General features: G+C 33.1%; 1 protein-coding gene across 1 annotated transcript; it reads left to right on the forward strand.

Moving 5' to 3' along the window:
* The first annotated feature begins 4,844 nt into the window (after positions 1 to 4,844).
* LOC129804852 (sodium-coupled monocarboxylate transporter 2-like) lies at positions 4,845 to 9,017 on the forward strand. The gene is made up of 3 exons (XM_055852510.1): positions 4,845 to 5,569; positions 7,873 to 8,500; positions 8,562 to 9,017. Exons 1-3 carry the CDS (start codon positions 4,881 to 4,883, stop codon positions 8,964 to 8,966), a joined length of 1,722 nt encoding a protein of 573 aa, XP_055708485.1. The 5' UTR covers positions 4,845 to 4,880; the 3' UTR covers positions 8,967 to 9,017.
* The last annotated feature ends 11,102 nt before the right edge of the window (positions 9,018 to 20,119 follow it).

The following is a 20,119-nucleotide window of genomic DNA, read 5'->3' on the forward strand; positions in this document are numbered from 1 at the left end:
TCATTTGAACTGGGCATTATTCTCAGACTGTTTTTGAAACACTTTTATGGTAATTTTTTTATTTGTGTATTAGCGGATGGACAATTTATTGATAAAGTTGTGTAAAATATACTCCAAGTAAGAACATATCCCATAAAATAAAGAGAAATTGTCAATTTTGTCTAAGAAACTTTGTTTAACTCTTGCATCTTATAAAGATTTTGTTGGAAAGATAGTGGTTTCTATCCCAAAATAAACTATTTCTTAGATCAATGTACGTGCTGTGTTTCTTTTATTTTTCTGTTCTACTCAGAAATGTGCCTCACTCGTCATATTTCTAGAATTTCCGTTAAAAGTTGAGGGCTCCAATTGAATATCTAGCACTTGCCGATGGCATTTAGGATTTTGGTCACGCAACTTGGACGGAGATTTTTTAACTTCCGTTCACATTGTTTGAACGAGTGTCATTCACCATCCAAATGGTCTCAAATCAAGTGAAATAACTTCGAAAAAGTATCATTTGATTTTGAAACCTCAAAGCCATTCATATTGTGATTGTTTTGTAGCAAACAATGGGCCAATTGATCACAAATATTTACTAATAATGTCGCTGGAAGACAATTTTGGGAAGTGCTTTTTTTAAGCACGTGCAATTAAGAGGAAATGCAGGGAAATTTGGAGAAATTGAAGATGCCGCAGATGTTCTAAACACCTTCATTAAAAAAATTCTTTTACTACTTCTTAAGAATATCTCAGATATTCCCCAAAAACGTTCAAGTCTAAAATGAGAGACACAGGAAACAAGAAAACGAATCACGTGCAGTTTTCAATCAATGAAATTTAACGTTGAAACAGGAATATTTTGGAAAGATTCAGATGATTTTTATTTATTGTATTTCACTGGAGATTTTCAAAGAAAACAAGCTTCTCTCAATCTCGAGACATTTCTGTCTTGGCATCTTCATCTTTTTTGCATAATTAATAGATTTAGGCCTCAAAATTTCGCCATATTTTCAATGTATAAAGTGGCTGTGTCTTTTTCGTTAGTGAACCAAAACTACCGAGAAAGAGCTCTGCCTTATATTCCTTTCTGCAAATTAAATTTGTCTATAAATCACCTCAAAACCAGCTTGAAGTTAAAAATTGTTCAAGAAGAGGGTTTTAAAAAATCATCAACCTTTTAATTAATTAATTGAACAAAACGGGAGAAAATAAGGCCTTAGACCTTGAATAATTCAAGATGGCGAATTAACCGGTGATAGGTGTCTAAGGACGAAATGTTCAGCTCGACTAACTACAAAACATACCCGAAAATCATTGAAATCGTTAGGGCCAATTTTTTGTAATGTTAGAAAAACCTCATTTTTTATGTATTTTAGGGCGTTAGGGGACGTATGAAGGGGGAGGGGCAAAAACTAAAGAGATTACTTTCGAGATAATGTCATTTGAGGAGGGGTCATCAAAGACCGGAAGTCGATATCTCTTACCGTTTGAATTTTATATGGGTCAAAAGACTGAAAAAGTGCGAAAAACAGTATTTTTAAAATAAATCTATTACCGTTACTTTCCCGATCCATCACCGATTGTGACCGATTCAGTCGGGTTCAGAATTAAAAGATCTTTCGAAAATGTCCAAATTTGTCCAAATCCGTTGAAAATTAGGCCCTCCAGGGTGGTTGATCTTTGACCTCGAATAATTCAATATGGCGAATTAACCGGTGAAAGGTGTCTAAGGACGAAATGTTCAGCTCGACTAACTACAAAATATACCCGAAAATCATTGAAATTGATAGGGCCAATTTTTTGCAGTCAAAAAAACTTGTTTTTGGAGGGGTAAAAGGGGTGTGGGGTACTTTGGGTAAGTTATTTCGCTAGACCTAGAGCATGCTGACTTGTGAGGGGTCACCGAAGATCGGAAGTCAATATCTCTTACCGTTTAGCGGCCAGGATGGTGAGAATTTGAAAATTTTATCAGTAATTCAATTTAGGGAGTATGAGGTAATGCACACGGTAAAAAATTTCGGCACGTATTTGTTCCAAAAATTAGCTCGTCCACGGACACCATAATTTTTGGCATAATCTTGTTCATTTTATGAGACTCAAAAAGATACCCAATATTAATAACGAATTTGTCCCAAATTGTAGCTCGTCCACGGACACCATAATTCTTGGAACAAATTTGTACCTTCTAAGAGGAACAAAAAGATACCCAATATTAGTAACAAATTTGTTCCAAAATGTAGCTCGTCCACGGACACCGAAAATTTTTGAAACAAATTCGTACCTTCTAGCAGGAACAAAAAGATACCCAATATTAGTAATGAATTGGGCCTCGAGTGGATCAGTGGATAGAGTAGTAGCTCTATGACTGCGAGGTCTGGGGTTCAAAGCTGAGCAGCAGCAGAAAAAGATTTCTCATGCCATATCGGCTTTGAATTCGTCCAGTGAATGAATGAATAGTAATGTCAATGGTGCATATTGGCAAAAAAGTGAACCGCCTAAACAATAGAGGCTGGTACGAGAACGAGTTTCGATGTGAAAGTGGTACTTCAATCGATACAAATATTCGCTGTCACTGATCCCAAACACACACCGAGAAGGGATGCTGTGATATAGTAACGGCACTGACTGCTCACAGAGCTGTGATATAGAGCGGCTACCCGTATCGGGGGATAAGATAGAATAGGAGTGGGGAAGCATAAGGGGCCCAATTGGTGGCCTGGATGCATCGGAATATCCGAAATGGAGAACTGACCCCTGGCAAAATCTTATCTTATCTTATCTTAGTAATGAATTTGTTCCAATAAATAGCTCGTCTAGTATAAAAGCGTATCCCTCCTCTCACACTCAGTCACCCGTCACCGAAGTAAAGAGGACGCCAAATCTGTGGCAATTTTCGTGCTACATGGTTTCACTTTTTTAATTCGAGATTCCCTTCCCCTCTTGCTGCCAGCACTCGCATATGATTTCGTTATGCACGCGTCTGTATAAAACACTCTTAAGTTGATTCTTATTTGATATTCCTTATGAACTTTCGCCACCGAAATCCATTTCGACTGAAGTATAGGCCTTAACTGTAAGACCAAATCACTTACACGGATTTGTTCCCGACAATGGGAACAAAGATTCCCCATATGAGTAACAATTTGGTTCCAAAAATTACCTCGTCCACGGACATCGAAAATTTTTGGAACAAATATGTTACAGATGTAGGAATAATATTGTTATAAAAAATATGTACCAATTTGTTCCTGACAGTGGGAACAAAACAGCCGAGTGCAACAAATTCCGTTCCAAATTTTGGGATAACTCTTTTCGAAGAATGCGAGAAAATCTGCTGTAAATAGAGTGAAAGCCTTATTTCTTTTTATTAAATCCACTAAAGTGCAGATTATATATATCAATTTGGTATCATTTAACGGTATTTTCGGAAAGAATTTACGGATAAATGTGAACAGGTTTATTCCATCTTTAAGCCAAAAATTATACCTCCGAAATCGAAGGTCTAATTTTTGGCTTAAACGTTAATCCACTGTTTAAATTTATTCTATTTCTCGTTCAAACATTAGAAAACGGTGGATCATCCTCGAATTATCTTTATACTTCGATCCAACATTCAGCTGTAATAGTTTATCTAAATGTCTTTAATGTCTTAGTCTTTAATCAATTTAGAAATTAGTATTTTAAAATTGAATTGTACTTCGTGTTAAGTTTCTTGATTTGATTTGACTTTTTCTTAAGTCTTAAGTGTTTTAACTGTGTTATCACGCTTGCACATTAAACTTTTAATATGATTCACATTAATTGTCGCTGGTGAGAGTCTAAATGTGTAATTTGTGTGTTTCAATCATTTTATATTCAAAATTTGATCTATTTGTTGATAAAAAGGTAGACTTGGCCCGCAAAATTTGATACAAAATTGATTTATACCATTAATGCGAAAAAGTAATGCGATTTTCTCTTTAATTTTTTAATGTGAAAAATATTTATGCTTTAGGTAAATTTAAACTTATTTTTGCAGGCCAAATCCACTTCTTTTTCAATAAATAGAAAAACCACCAATATTAAGTGACTCAAAGACACAAATAACATATTTGGACGCTCACAAGCGACAATTAATGTGAATCACATTAAAATTTTAATGTGCAAGTTTGATAACGCCGTAACACTTAAGGATGTTCTTTACCAAACGAATCGGTAAGGCCATTCTTATTTGCTATATTGGGGATCTCAGTGGCGCAATAGGCAAGACCGTTGGGTCTTGGGCGGTGAGATCTCTGACTCGACTCTCACAGCTGTGAGTTCGAGTCCCACCCGGTGCAAGCAACTGAATGTCGAGAAGAAGACATTTTCACTCTGATAAAACGTAATAAAATGCAACGCCTCCGCCCAAAAAACCTTCAGGAGCACGGAAGAAGCATTCTCTACGGAGAAGGCGTTCCTGGATGATCTATGATCAGCAGATTCTTCCAACACTAGGCACATTGTAATGATTACGTTGTAATACCAAATAAAGTGTTTCGATACGATTAATAAGAATTTGCTAGAATGCTTCAAGAAAAGTTTACAAACAGCGTTGTGGCAATGTAACCTCCGGAGGGCCACGTCACCCGCATTTACAGTAAGTACCTACCCAGTCAATTTACGAAACACACATTCATAGGAAATAATTAAATAAAGCAAGGCAAAATCACAGCAAAATAAATGTGTAACATTATGAATATAAGAAACACTTCAAGACTCAGCAAAATTTCCATGAAATTATCATCTCTTTAGCTCCATCAACTGGTTTCTTGACCATTTATATTTTAATTCAATCTATTCTGAATAAAACTAATCCAAAGTCAGACGACAGCTTCAGTGCAAAGATCTGCAACGAAGTAGAAACATTATTCCGCGAAATGGTTAAAGAATTTGATCAATTTTCTACGATAGACTATTTCTTTTTCGCAATAACTTTCTTTAGTTCTGGCGCGATCGGTTTGTACCATGGATGTAAGTCGCGGAAGAGGGCCAATACTCGAGAGGAATACCTCCTTGGAGGACGTAAGATGGGCCTTCTGCCCGTAACAGCATCCCTTGTGGCAACGGCCGTTTCTGGAACCGCTGTCCTAGGGCAACCGGCTGAAGTTTATGGATACGGAACACAGGCTTGGATGATAGGATCTGGACTTTTTGTTGTATCCGCAATTGTGCCTTCAACATTCTTGCCTGTATTCGTGGAAATAGGAGAATTGTCGAGTTTTAAGTATTTGGAATTGCGCTTTAGCCGAACAGTGAGACTCTGCGCGAGTTTTCTGTACACAGTAACTTCCTTATTATACTTGCCAGTGACTATCTACGTCCCTGCACTGGCTTTTCAGCAAGTTACTGGACTCAATGTACATCTCACTGCTGGCCTATTGACCCTCTTGTGCGTCTCGTACACTGCTGTGGGTGGCATCAAGGCAGTGGTGTGGACAGATGTCCTGCAGATCACTTTCACAATCGTGGCTTCAGTGACTGTGGCCATTGTGGGAGTGAGGCAGGTTGGGGGATTCCATAAAGTCTGGGAAGCTGCTGAACGCGGAGGAAGACTGGTATTTTTCAAGTAAATACACTTTTTAATTCCAGCTATGGGATATCATAACTTTAAAAGAAAGACTCAGTATTTTGCAAAGTTCCTTTATCCAGTTTAGGATCTTCTCTAAGTAAAAAAACGTTAGAAAAATAATTTTAAATGGCTAAAAACAAATGGTCAGTAAAAAGTCAAAAGTGGTCAGTAGAAGATTAAATTTGATCAGCAAATAATTCGAAATAATCAGCAAAAATTTTCAATTTTGTCAGTAAAAAGTTAAATTTTGTCAGTAAAAAGTTAAATTTGGTCAGTAGAAAGTTAAATTTGATCAGTAAAAACTTCGAATTGATCAGTAGATATATTCGAGTTGATCAGTAAAAAAATTAAAAGTTAATCAGCAAAAAATTAAAAATGAACAGTAAAAAGAAAATATGGTCAGTAAAAAATTAAAAATGAGCAGTAAAAATATTCGAGTTGATCAGGCAAAAATAAAAAATGAGCTGTAAAAAATAAAAAGTGGTCAGCAAAAAATTAAAAATGATCAGTGAAATATTAAAAAGTGGTCAGCAAAAAATTAAAAGTGGTCAGTAAAAAATAAAAATCGGTCAGTAAAAAATTAAAAACGAGAAGTAAAAAATAAAAATTGGTCAGTAAAAAATTAAAAGTGAACAGTAAAAAAATAAATGTGGCCAGTAAAAAATTAAAAGTGGTCAGCAAAAAATTAAAAGTGGTCAGTAAAAAATTAAAAAGGAGCAGTACAAAATAAAAGTTGGTCAGTAAAAAATTAAATTTGATCAGTAGAAAATCAAAAGTCGTCAGCAAAAAATTAAAAGTGGTCAGTAAAAAATAAAAAGTGATATTTTTTACCGCTCATTTTTAATTCTTTGCTGATCACTTTTTAACTTTTTACTGATCATCTCGAATATTTCTACTGCTCGCTTTAAATTTTTTGCTGACCACTTTTTATTTTTTACTGCTCATTTTTAATTTTTTACTGCTCGTTTTAAAATATTTTTACTGATTATTTTTAATTTTTTGCTGACCAAAATCAATATTTTTACTGCTCATTGTAAATTTTTTACTGACCACTTTTTAATTTTTACTGACCACTTTTTGTTTTTTACTGATCATCTTTTACTTTTTACTGATCATGTTTTATTTTTCACTGATCACTTTTTACTTTTTAATGATCATTTTTAATTTTTTGCTGACCACTTTTCATTTTTTACTGACCGCTTTTAATAAAGTACTGCTCTTTTTTAATTTTTTACTGATCTTTTCAAACTTTTTGCTGCACCTTTTTTATTTTTTGCTGACCATTTTTTATTTTTTACTGCTCATTTTTAATTTCTTGCTGCTTTTTTTAAAATATTTTTACTGATCATTTTTAATTTTTTGCTGACCAAATTTAATATTTTTACTGCTCATTTTAAATTTTTTACCGACCACTTTTTATTTTTTACTGACCACTTTTTGTTTTTACTGATCATCTTTTACTTTTTACTGATCATGTTTAATTTTTATTGATCACTTTTTACTTTTTAATGATCATTTTTAATTTTTTGCTGACCACTTTTCATTTTTTACTGACCGCTTTTAATAAAGTACTGCTCTTTTTTAATTTATTACTGATCTTTTCAAACTTTTTGCTGCCCTTTTTTATTTATTGCTGCCCTTTTTTTATTTTTTACTGCTCATTTTTAATTCTTTGCTGATCACTTTTCAACTTTTTACTGATCATCTCGAATATTTCTACTGCTCGTTTTAAATTTTTTGCTGACAACTTTCTATTTTTTACTGCTCATTTTTAATTTTTTGCTGCTTTTTTTAAAAATATTTTTACTGATTATTTTTAATTTTTTGCTGACCAAATTTAATATTTTTACTGCTCATTTTAAATTTTTACTGACCACTTTTTATTTTTTACTGACCACTTTTTGTTTTTTACTGACCATCTTTTACTTTTTACTGATCATGTTTTATTTTTCACTGATCACTTTTTACATTTACTGATCATGTTTAATTTTTTGCTGACCACTTTTCATTTTTTTACTGACCGCTTTTAATAAAGTACTGCTCTTTTTTAATTTTTTACTGATCTTTTCAAATTTTTTGCTGTCTTTTTTTATTTTTTACTGACCATTTTTTTATTTTTTACTGTTCATTTCGAATTTTTTGCTAACCAAATTTGACTTTACTGCTCGTTTTTTCAATGCCATTTTAAATTAAATGCTAGAATTATAGAAAAGCTTATGAAGAGCAAGGAACCAAGTCACCCACATCTATGGTACATTACTTAAAATACTTTAAATTTCATTTTAATTTTTTTCCCCTAGTTTCAACCCAGATCCTACAATTCGACATTCTTTCTGGCAATATCTTTTAAGTTTACAAATATTGGAGATTTATCAATTTGGCCTCAACCAAACCAACATTCAGCGCTTTTTGGCACTTTCTGACCTTCGAAAAATGCGTATTGCCATTTGGGGCCTTGCGTTCTTCTTCTGTTCAATCTTCTTCCTCTCCCAATTCATTGGAATCATTGTCTATGCCACTTACGAGACCTGTGACCCCTTTAGAGCGGGTCTCATTAGGAAAATCGATCAAATAGTGCCCCATTTTATCGAACACAGTGCAAGAATATTTCCCGGATTTACTGGAATTTTCATTGCGGGAATTTTTTCAGCCAGTCTATCCACAACCTCATCCATTCTAAACACCCTCAGTGGCATCATTTTCGATGATTTCCTGCTCAATAAGTTCAGGAATTCGTCTGAAGCTACAGCCAACAATATTGTGAAGCTTTTGGTAGTTATTTTGGGGATCATGCAGATATTATTGCTGCTAGCGATCGAAAAAATGGGCACAATCTTCAATATGACAGCTCAGTGCATGACTTTGACCGGTGCATCCCTTCTGGGAATGTTTGTCCTAGGCATGCTCTGCCGAGGGATAAATAGTAAGGTATCAAAAGAACAATTTTGAAAGCATTTAGAGATACTGAGAATTTATTACTTTTTAACAGGGTGCTCTTGCTGGATCCATTGTTACCGTTTTGGTTATTTTAACTCTTATAATTGGAGGACAGTACAAAGAACCAGATCCATTCCTTCCTCTACGAACTGACGGATGTCAATTGGAAATGTTCAACTCAACTTCCTTCCAAAGTTTCAATCAACCGATTGAAAAACCTAGAAATGTTCCTTGGATATTCAAAATTCATTTCCTCTACTACTATCTGATAGGATTCACCCTCAATCTCTCAATTGGATACATTGTGAGTGTTCTAACCGGAGGAAATCCGTCAATGGATGAGAAACTCCTTGCAAAATTCTTGAGGAAGAAAGATGTAAGAACCACTGAGGAGGAGGATCGTCTCAAAACAGAAGAAAATGAAATTGGGAAAATTTTCAATTCCAGGAGACAGTAATGAATCTTAAAATAAAGTAAATAAGATAATAAATAAAATTCATTATAAAAATAATTCTTTTATTTTCGATAATAGGGTGGAATCACCACTTCTCGCTACTTACATAGAAAACGCTATTTTTCGCGAATTGTGAAATAAATGAGGCGCAAAGATCTTTGTGTTTTTACTGCTGCTACATATAGAGTCGAAAAATAATAATTATTCTTATTGTATTTATGATTTTAAGTACTTTTAGAGTAATATTTTAAAGCAAGTGCATCGAATCCAATATTTCTTACCAAATATAGTAAGTGTCATCAAATTTTCATCAAGCAAAAACTAGCATTTTTAATAAATAATTTGTCTATTGAATATTTAAGTACACTTGTGGAATACATAAAATTTGTATTTAGCTAATTAATATCTCATTTTATATCATTTTTATATAAAAATGAGGCATGGCGAAAAGTGGTTATCTTCTGAAATTGATTTTACCACCTAACGCCATATCTTTTCAATAGATGACGCTAACTTCACTTCGTAGATTCTCAGTTGTCAAATTTGCATTGTTTACTTTCTTCAATAGACCTATAATTTCATTTCTCAAATAAAAGTGGGAGAAAATCGTTTAAAGTGAGTAATAATAAGGGGATCACGAGGAAAAAGAAATGCTGAATGTATTCTTTTTATAACATTGCCTAAAATAATCGAGTTTGGACCTTTTCAAGTGGGTGGCGAGAAGTGGTTACAAAACTGGCGAAAAGTGGTGAAAAGTGGCGACGAAGTGGTTATTTTTGCATTTTTAATAAAAATCAGTTTTTTAAGTAGTCCAGCGTTAAATTCTAGGTCTATTGCTTTCACGAATCTAGAGCCAATACATCTAAGTACTTTTGTGTGAAATTTGAGTTATCTTGAGTTCAAAAGGTATAATAAAATTAATTCCTCTTTTTCCTAAACATGACGATAAGTGGTTACTCCACCCTAATATACAAAAATACTACTTATTTTCAGGATGAATGTTTAGCAGTATTTTGGTAAAAATTATCCATAAAAATGAAATTTTGTCAGTATACAAATAAAATAGAAATCAAAAATTCTAAAGCTGAAAATTATTGAAATTGAATATTCTTGGTAATTGGAAAAATAATAAGAAGTCTGTCGATCTTTTATTTTTTTGGAGACTTAGGATATACTTTTTATTTTTTTAATGACTATAATTTCTTATGTACTGATCACTTCAAATTCTCTACTGTTTTATTTGAAGTCTTACTAGCTAATTTACTGACCTAAATATATTTGCCTTATTTTCATAGTTTTCATATCAACTTTCTTTAGCGCATGTACAATTATGGTAAAATGGTTTTTGTCGTTTTTTTTTATATTCAATTAATCATACCTTCGATTTTTGACCCTCTCGTCTTAAAGGGTTAAATTCGGCCATCGATTCCTTATCAGTGATTCCAAATAACCAAGTTTTTAGGATAGACGGTTAACCGGTTTTTGATGGCTCTGAAACCGGTTAATCGGTTTAAAACCGGTTTCAAATTTAGGGTTAGGTTATGGAATTTTGAACATTTTTTCAGAACCTAAACCTTGATGTAATATTTAACACACAAATATAGTTTTGTTCTCAGTTAACCCTTTAAGGACGATTGGATCACCGGTGACCCAAAAATGATATTTTTACTACGGTCATCTAAATTATTAATTATTTTTTCTGATCCCCGATTTTTGACCATATCGTCCTTAAAGGGTTAAACTAATTTATTGCTTTATTTGGTTCTTTTGAAATAATATTTTAAAATAGTTCAGAAAATTTCAGAGTGCAGAAAAATTACCGGGAGGTTTTGCAATAATGTTATACCGTGGATAAGCTAATACAATGTAAATTGCCGTAAAATAACTACTTTTTGGTTATGAAAGTTGTCATTTTTGACAATCTTTAATGAGGAAATACTTAAAAATTTTATTCAAGATCTTGGAAAAAAATATAGAGAATGTTTTGACGAATAAACCGAAAGAGTATTTTCAAAATCCTATGACTAGTTAAATCTTCTTAAACTTAAGGATATTGATGGGAAAATCGGAAATCGTCAGGAAATGTGATCTCTCAAGGAAAACTCATCAACTTTTCTCAAGGCTTTCGGCTCAGGCTCCGACTTCATCAATGACTGGAACAAAAGCGAGAGCCATTCTTTATTCATATTTTTCATTGATCTTTTTTCTCAACTTGCTCAAGTCTAATATTTCTCTCCTGAGATTTGTTCATAAAAATCAACGTCAACACTAGGTACAGGGCATATGGACAATGTGGGGGCACGTTTTTACAAGTCTACAACATTTTTTCACTATTTTACCGTGCTATTACATTAGGATTTTTTCAATTTGTTGATTCAATTTAATTTTCAGATGAATTGTTCCTATGCCTTATTTTGTATCAAACATCATTTGGATTGATAGATTTTCGCTTTTTTTATTGATAAAAACTAATAGCTGCCCCACCAAAACATGCTAAAATAGCATAAATGTGATTGCTCAATTAAATTTGAATTCAGCAAATTAAAATGTTAAAATTGCTCATTAATTTCAATTTTATTGAAGTTCAACAAGTAGCCTTTTGAACCAAATAATCCTTATTAAATTTATTTACTCATAATTATTTATTATTTGTGGCCAAAAAAATAAAATAAGTACAGTGACTAGTGATAAACTTGCTAAAAATTCCTCCAAAGCCATTCGAAAGAAATTGTTGTGTCAAGAAATCGCAGTTGGGATGACTTCACACAAATTTTCAACAAAATTGTATGAGTCTTTTCATGAGCATCCTTGCTTACAACACTTTCTTCTGGATTTGGGGATTTTTTTTTGCATAACAGATAAGTGACTTATAAGACATTTTAAGTACTATCACACATTTACCGGGGCCATTCACAACAAAAAAAATCTCGCGGAAATATTTAAAATTGAGCAAATTTCTTGCAAAATGTGTCCTGGCTGTGAGAATTTTCAAGTAAATTCTAGAAATCTTATAATGCTCAATTGGCTCAATTGAATTTAAAATTAAATTGTGAAAATCCTAGTATGATAGCACCGTTAGCTTGGGATCTTCAAGTGGCTAATGTTTTTGAAACAAAGAGGTTTGTAAACCCAACATCAGATTAGTTAAGTCTAGGATATTAGAGATTTTTTAAAAACAATTTAAGGTGGGAAATATCTTGCAATCCGATGCAGTTATTCTTTTATACCTTTTTCTGAATTTGATAGAGAATTATATTTGCTACATGAGAGATAAGAGATCACCAGAGACTGTGTTTTGTTTTAATTTAGTATATCTTTGAGAATGAAACTGTTTGCAACACGACAAATGAGACAAATAAGAAATGAAGATTGGATTAAGGATATTGAGCTCTATTAGGCATTATATTAACTCTTTCTTTTATTGTCATATTGAACTAGTAAGCAGACCCCTTTTCCCTTAAATTCTCTTCGAGCAAAGGGACCGTTTTCTAGGACTAAATTGTGTTTCCTAGTGTATGCGATGTCAACACGTGATTGGAACGTCAGAGGTAGGTTCCTTATCTGGAAAAAGTCGTAAGGTCATGTTGGGTTTGTTGGGGTTTGGTCCTTTTAGGTGTTAAGAAGGGAACGTTTCACGATGAATTCTATTTATATTGCAAAACTTATCATATACAAACCACCACACAAGCTGCATCTATTTTTACGCTCTTCGTCGTCGCTTGAATATCACAGAATTTTCATATTGTAACCAAAAAAAATGCCAAAGTTCAAATTAAAAAGAAAAAGAAATTTAATCAATCGATAACATAAATCGAAGACTCAGAATATAAGTCGAACAACTCGATATTTTTAGAAAAATCGTTTTAATCGCCTTCTACCTTCCCTGTGAAAAATAATTATTTTCAAGGTTATAGAGATTTTAAATCTCAAAAATCCTATAGGATAAGTGTGCCAAATTCCGGCCAGCTTGCAATTTCGGCCACCTTTTTTGTTCCTCGAATTTCCATGAACTTTTAGATTTTACATACTCTAGAGATTATACAATGCAAAAGAATGACAAAAAATGTAGCTTCGACAAACGAGATGATGTGAAAAAGACATTGGAAGAATTCCCGAAGGGCAAGGAACTATGAGAATGAAGGTGGGCGAAATAGGGCACCAAAGCTATGTCTATATTTTTATTCATTTTAAAATGTATTAAGAATGATTATAGAGTAAATAAAGACGGTAAACTCTTTACAAGGTTCCAAGCAACACTCTTTCAGAAGAAAGAATAAAAAAAATCAATTTGTATTTAAAATATTACATTTCAAACTTGAGACTTTGACGCTTGCATGCAATTATGCCGAAATTTCGCACACTTACCCTAACTCTGCATGAAAAATCTCAGCTTCAAATTGCTCTCCTGTAAAATTTGCCTGCTGCGAGTTATTCGTTTCTTATTCTGAACGATCGAAATAGAAATTGTCAAAGTTTATTCAGTTAATATTAAGCTTAGTTGAATTAAATTAGTTTCATTTTTGATCAAATATCACAAACTTACTTTATAGAGGACTTCTGAGCCATATGCATTTTCTCTCAAAAAGTTTAATATTTATCAGTTTTAATCCACAATAATTGAAAAATAAACAAATAAACTTGCCACTCCAAAGGAAAAATTATTATACATATACTCCTTCACACAGGTAAGAAGTATTAGTTCTTTAGTCACCGGTTCATTCCGTATTGGAATGCCCAATGCGATTATTGTTTCAAATTGCCTACCGTGTAAAGCATAATGCTATGTTGTCAGCGTAAACCTTTATTATTTCTTCGTGCGAAATTCACAGCAAAGAACACATGTTCGACTAAAAATTCATAAGTGTAGTGATTGCAGTGAAAGTCCACAGTTAATTATATATAAAATTTGTATTGTTGTATGGGTATGCAATGGGGCCGTAAGTTTACATAATATGACATCGTTAATAGGCACTATTATCCTTGAAAAATTTTATGTCCTCCAATCGGGCTCAATCTTTGTCGGAATGTTTTGTCTGACTCCATGGTCGGTCACCAAATAAATTTCCCATTCATCAAGTCTTTTCAAGTCTTAATAATTATTCCAAAATAAGGGGAATATTGACTTTCGGTTCAAAGCTTCCTTTCATGATTTTATAATTATTTATAAGCCATTCTATAAGAAGGGTCAATTAAGCTAATTCAAAACCTGTTCCAAATGGAAATTTTTTGCTACTCCAAAAGGAAACATCACTGTTTTCCTGGTAAATACAGTACTAAATTATTATATATATATATATTTTCTATACCTCAGTTTCATTATTTAGCTAATTTTGCTCCAAAGAAAGCGAAAATCCATTTATATTCACAAATTTTAATTTGTTAATTTCTCAGAAAAGATAAATGTGTACCTTTTCACCATCGAATTTTTCATCGATCGACCATGTTTTCCAATGAAAAACACAATGAGGTGATTGTTGTTTATTCGTTTTATTTAACATTTATGTCATATTTCTGACTAATTTTAGTTAAATTAAGTGCTAATCTTTATTGTTAACGGTAAGTGAAGTTTTCAAATGAAATAATTACCTATTTCGTGAACAAAAAGGGTTTTTCTGAAGTGTCTGAAAATGCTTCAATAGGAAATCCCGGAAATATGATTTTTTTTGGAGAAATTTTTTATTGTTTTAGATGGGAAAGGAGAAAAGACCAGGAATAAGAACAAATCCTGCACTCAGAGCAACTCAACAAGATTTTGGAAGACTTTCGTCGCGGTTTCACTTACACTGTTTGTCTCCAATTAGAAAGTTTCCCTTGTCTCCATTTGGATTAATTTGTTTCCAATAGAAGCATTTTACGCTCGCGTATTTTTCTGGTATTTAAGAAGTTTTCAAACTATAACTAATGAATTTTCACTAAACAGTAACATTGAAGAAGAGTCGAGAAGCAAATTTATGTAATTTTCTTAAGAAAAAATATGAACTTATTGTGTTGAATCTTCTGTCAAAGTTAAAGCGTCTGGAAATGGTTTTGAATTAGAACATTTACCCTATTTGAATGAATTTAAAAGAATATGGGAAAATATGAAATACTGTAAGTGCGAGTACCTTTGACATCCTCCTGTTCGTAAGCTTTTCTTTAATTCTAATATTTGAGAACGGTTCTCCCCGATCAGGCATATCGAATCGCTAAAGACCATCTTTGAGTTCTAGAAGTAAAGAAGCGCTTACGAACAGAAGGGTGCCAAAGTCACCCTTAGGGGACAAATCACCGCACTTACGGTATTCGAAGTCAGAATGTGTGCTAGGCCTGAAAACCTTCCCCTATTGCGGTCTACAAATTCATTTACAAGTGGAATTTACAGTCATTTCAAGTTGAAGCACATCATAAAAATCTCACTTACAATAAACTGATCTAGGATTATTACCTGTAATGCAAATTAAGCCTTATTATTACTCGAACTGAAAGCAGGAGCAATTTTCCTATCATTCCACCGTATATCTCGAACGTCAGTATACTCATTACGCAATAGCTCTGTGAAATGTTAAGTAATAATTATCGACTTTAAGAAGCCTAGACCGATTTGTAGTAATTAGGCTTCTTAACACGCAATTTTAGAGTACATACAATTCGGAAATTGATTTTAGAAATCTATAAGCTTAAATTTTATTAAGCGTCTGCCACTGAATGTTCGATCCTTAATCCCAAAACGTTCCTAATTCCCAAAAGAAAAGGTTTGTAAAACGGTCAACCGTATTTCGTTAAAAGTTTGTCAAAGTGAATGTTATTTTTCCTATTTAACAAAAATCTTTCACAATCTGTATAAAAGAACATTTTCTTTCAGAGTAGTGCCAGAAGTTTATTGAATTATATGCATTTTTTTTTACAAATGAATGTGATATAGTGAATACAGAAAGAAAATTAACAAATAATTCATGTTGCTTATTTAAGTGTGGCTTCTAGTGCAAAGATAAATGCACACCAAGATGCAGCCATCTTCACGATCTGAAACAATAAAAAGAAATTTGTGTATTAATGTTTGAATAAAAATTAAATTCAAAAATAAATTATACCGTAATAAATGTGTAGATATTAAGATCATACATTCCTGCAGCCTTTATTCCATATTCTCTTTGAGTCATTCCCAGGACAATTAAAAAAGATTTCTTATCCTTCAAAATCAAATCATACCAATTGGTTAAATACAACGTTGTCGATAGTCTTTCCATTTTGATCCTGATGAACTCTCCAAAGAGACAAATTATAAACAGTTCAAAAAGAGTATTTAATGCCAAAAAGTAACCAACTGGGTCCCTTGGGTATATACGGATGAAAAAGAAAATAATAAAACTTAGAAATGCACTCATGGCAAATTGGATGAGATACATAATGGAGATTATTTCGTTGAAAAGCTTAATATTTCCAAAGGCTTTACAGTATCTTCTTGTAATTATTTCGAAGAATTTATGAGTTTTCTGAATTCGATTCTTATTTTCAGAAATGTATTCATAGAGAATGTCTGACGCTGTTATAATTTCGAAAACGAAAAAAGCTATACGCATGTCTGTATAAATAATATATGTAGCTGCGAATGCACAAAATAAAAATTGAACGAATATCATGATTTCAATAAAATAGGGAATATCATTTGGCAGCCATGGTACTTGAAAAATAATTCCAGATCTTCCTTTCATAAAGTTAGCAATTGCAAAGCTGACAACGCATGCGGCTAGACATGCTTTTCCAATCCTGAAAGAAGAACAGACGAATTATTATTAAAAAGGCGGGAAACTGTACCAAATCTGAGAAGTACTCGAACTCATAACGGGACTTATCCCGGGTCCGGCCAAGATCCTGAAAACCAAAATCCCGATTTTGATATTCGAAATTTGGCTTTCGGGATTTTGGCTAGGACTTGGGAAATTTCTTTTAGGAAAGATGTCACGCGTTCGAGCAGTCCTTGATAGTCCTTGAGTGCAGAATTCCGAATGCTAAAATCCCGAAAAACAAAATCTCAAAAGCCAAAGTACCCAAAGCCAAAAACCAGATTTTGGCATTGGAATTTTGGCTTTAGTGATTTGGGATTTCGGGATTTTGGCTAGAACCCGGGAAATTACTTCTGTAATGTATGTAGAATCTGGGTCGTGGCAGTCCTTGATAGTCCTTGAGCGCAGAATTCCGGGTTCTAAAATCCTGAAAAAGGCCAAATCCCGAACAACAAAATCCCGAAAGTCAAAATCTTAAAAGCTAAAGTCCTGCAAGACAAAATCCCGATTTTGGAATTAGAATTTTGGCTTTAGTGATTTTGGATTTCAGGATTTTGGCCAGGACCTGGGAAATTACTTTTTGGAAATATGTAGAATCTGGGTCACGATGTTGTGATACTAATTTAGGCACAGAACTGTGTAACATGATTTCTTTCGCATTGTATCCCAACCGGGATCACCAAATTAGCAAGTATAATTAAGTATCGCACTCTTAAACCAGACCTGGAGCTAGTTGCATCACTTTTTATTTTCTCTCCACTCTACCAAAAAGTCGCCTCATTTTCCATCAACGAGTTTGAGCAGTCTTGGATAGTCCTTGAGTGCAGAATTTGGAATACTAAAATCCAGAAAAAGCCCAAATCCCGAACAACAAAATCCCGAAAGTCAAAATCTCAAATGCCAAACTTCCTAAAGCCAAAGGCCAGATTTTGGCATTTGAATTTTGGTTTTAGTGTTTTGGGATTTTGGGATTTTGGCTAGAACCCGGAAAATTACTTTTGGGAAATATATAGAATCTGGATCACGATTTCGAGCAGACCTTTTGTTCAAAATTCCTAATGCCAAAATCCCGAAGATCATGCTTACGAGTATAAGCATTTTGCAAAACTGCTCGACTGTATAATTCGTTTTTTTTTTTTTTAATTTACTGGTCCACAACCGATTATAAACGATTTATGTATCACTCAAAATCCGTAAAGTAACTGCGGAGTCACATTTCTTCAGAAATATAGGGAAAATTTAGTTATTGCGAAGCTCGGGATCGTACGCAGCATGGACGGACACTTTCCCCTACCTAATTCAAAGGTGCCCCTCTTCCCTCTACGGTCCTTTCGGTAGAGTTCGAGTAGTAAGTCAGAGTTTCAAGAAAAATCATTCAAAGGAGACAAATCCTACTTACATGAAGGTAGTGTCCCAAATATAACTGTACTGTGCTAGATGTTTTTCGGCATAAGATTTTAATTCTTTATACTCCAAATTTTCGTGAACTGTTTTCATCTGTTCCACTAATTTCAGTAAATTATTTCGGTGGTACCACATAAAAAAGGTTTTAGAAAGTATATGTATACTTGCAATACAAAACATAAGTGACAGCACTAGGTTCCCTGTTAGTTCTCCATTAAATGTGCTTATAATATGCAATATTGTAAAAATAAAACAAAATATTGAGATGACTGATGGTGCTCTAATTAACAAACGTTGCCAACGTGGTTCAATTGTAGTGCAGTTAGTCGCAATCGAAAGTCCAAGATGAAGTTTAGGTTTGATTTTGGAATAGTTTTTCAGGTATTGTTGTCTTATCTTATTTATATTCATGATGTTGCCTTGTCCAAGTTAAGCTAAAGACTGAAAAAGCTCCCTACTTGAATATTTATTTAATCCTTAGAGTGTTCTAACACAAAATTGGTTTGACCCTCAATTTAATACTTATTTTACTTCGTTCAAAAATTTATTAGCAGCAAAGAATCGGTAATGAAAAATCCATAATAGAATTATCTTGGAAAATTTATTGCATTATTTATACATTCTTTTAGAGGAAATTTCTGTTGTAGTGAATACTTTTAAAAGATTAGAGTTTGATTTAGTTTACCAAGAAAATAAATAATTTTAGGAAAATATAGTACACCTTAGGCACAAATTGTACACCCTGTACATAGAGGTTAATCATGCTTATGGAAAATAACTCAGTTTTCCTGGAAAGTAGGGGAATGTAGGCAGCCTTCGCACATTTTTTTGTGCTTCATATGAAGGATTTTTTCTGACTAAACTGTAAAATGGACAATTAATTTCACTACACCAAAAAGTTCTCTGATCTTTTAGGTTTCTATGCATGCCTATAGTTCACTATCACAGAATTGTTGGTTTTTCCTGGACAGGGAAATTAAAAAAAAAAAATATGACGATTTGTGCGATTCTTGCCCCCCCCGGAGGCAGTATTCACACGATGGGGGGTTCGGGTTCGTCTTTGCTTTTTTTTGTCTCGAAATAAATTTTATCCACGATTAAAAATTATTTTCCGATTGTTATACTGTATCCCCTTGAACTCGCAGAAACTAATACTGCACTAAAAGAAAATCTTTAAAACACTTTTTTACATTTTCTGGAGCACTGTTTTTTCCTCCAAATGAATATTGAAAAATCGACTAAAATGTCAAAATTTCAAATGTGGCAACCCTAAAAAATTAATCATCGGTGTAGGAGAGACTGGGGTACAATTAGCCAGGGGTAGAAGCACACAGTGGATTTTTCTCGTTTCCCTTAAAATGTACATTGAGCAAAGGATTTTTTAATGAAAGTAGGAACACATCCCCATATTCCCAGAAATATTTGTAAGTCTGATCCTATTATCCTACAATTTAGAAGCATTTTTATAAAATGGGTATAAAATTGTAATTTTGATGTGACAGTTTTTGGCCCAGTATTTAGTTTTCTAAGTTGTTAGTCAAAATCTCATAGTTTTACTTTGTTTCTGGTTTAATAAAGTAAATTAAGAGATATTTTTCACTTAAATAATAATTATCTATACTTTTTTTATATAAGACAATAAACACTGAAACAGCCCTCGGGGCAGTTGTAGCCACTCTTCCGTGGTGGGCTGAAACTATCAATGATTTTTCAAAAAAATATGGATAATTGTTAGATGAAAAAGTACTATTGATATTCCATGGAATATTGCCATTCGGATGAGTAATTTGTGAAATAGATTTTTTCAGGATGTTTGCATCAATTTTGCAGTAATTACAAAAATGTCATAAAAAAGTCGGCTGAAGTCTTTTTCTTTAGGTTTAAGTGACATATTCAGTGTATCAAGTGAAACAATATTTGGTATCTCCTATTTAAAATTTCGTCTGAAAAACTGGTGGCAATTAGTACCCCAAAAATGGCTATATCTCT

The sequence above is a fragment of the Phlebotomus papatasi genome, chromosome 2 (genome assembly GCF_024763615.1).
Source record: "Phlebotomus papatasi isolate M1 chromosome 2, Ppap_2.1, whole genome shotgun sequence".
Taxonomy (NCBI): Eukaryota; Metazoa; Arthropoda; class Insecta; order Diptera; family Psychodidae; genus Phlebotomus; species Phlebotomus papatasi.

Excerpts from the sequence above, each read along its gene's own strand:
- LOC129804852 (XM_055852510.1), top strand. The coding sequence starts at position 4,881 with ATGGTTAAAGAATTTGATCAATTTTCTACGATAGACTATTTCTTTTTC. Across the intron at positions 5,570-7,872 it reads GGAAGACTGGTATTTTTCAA|TTTCAACCCAGATCCTACAA; the intron begins GTAAATACACTT and ends TTTTTCCCCTAG. Across the intron at positions 8,501-8,561 it reads GCCGAGGGATAAATAGTAAG|GGTGCTCTTGCTGGATCCAT; the intron begins GTATCAAAAGAA and ends ACTTTTTAACAG.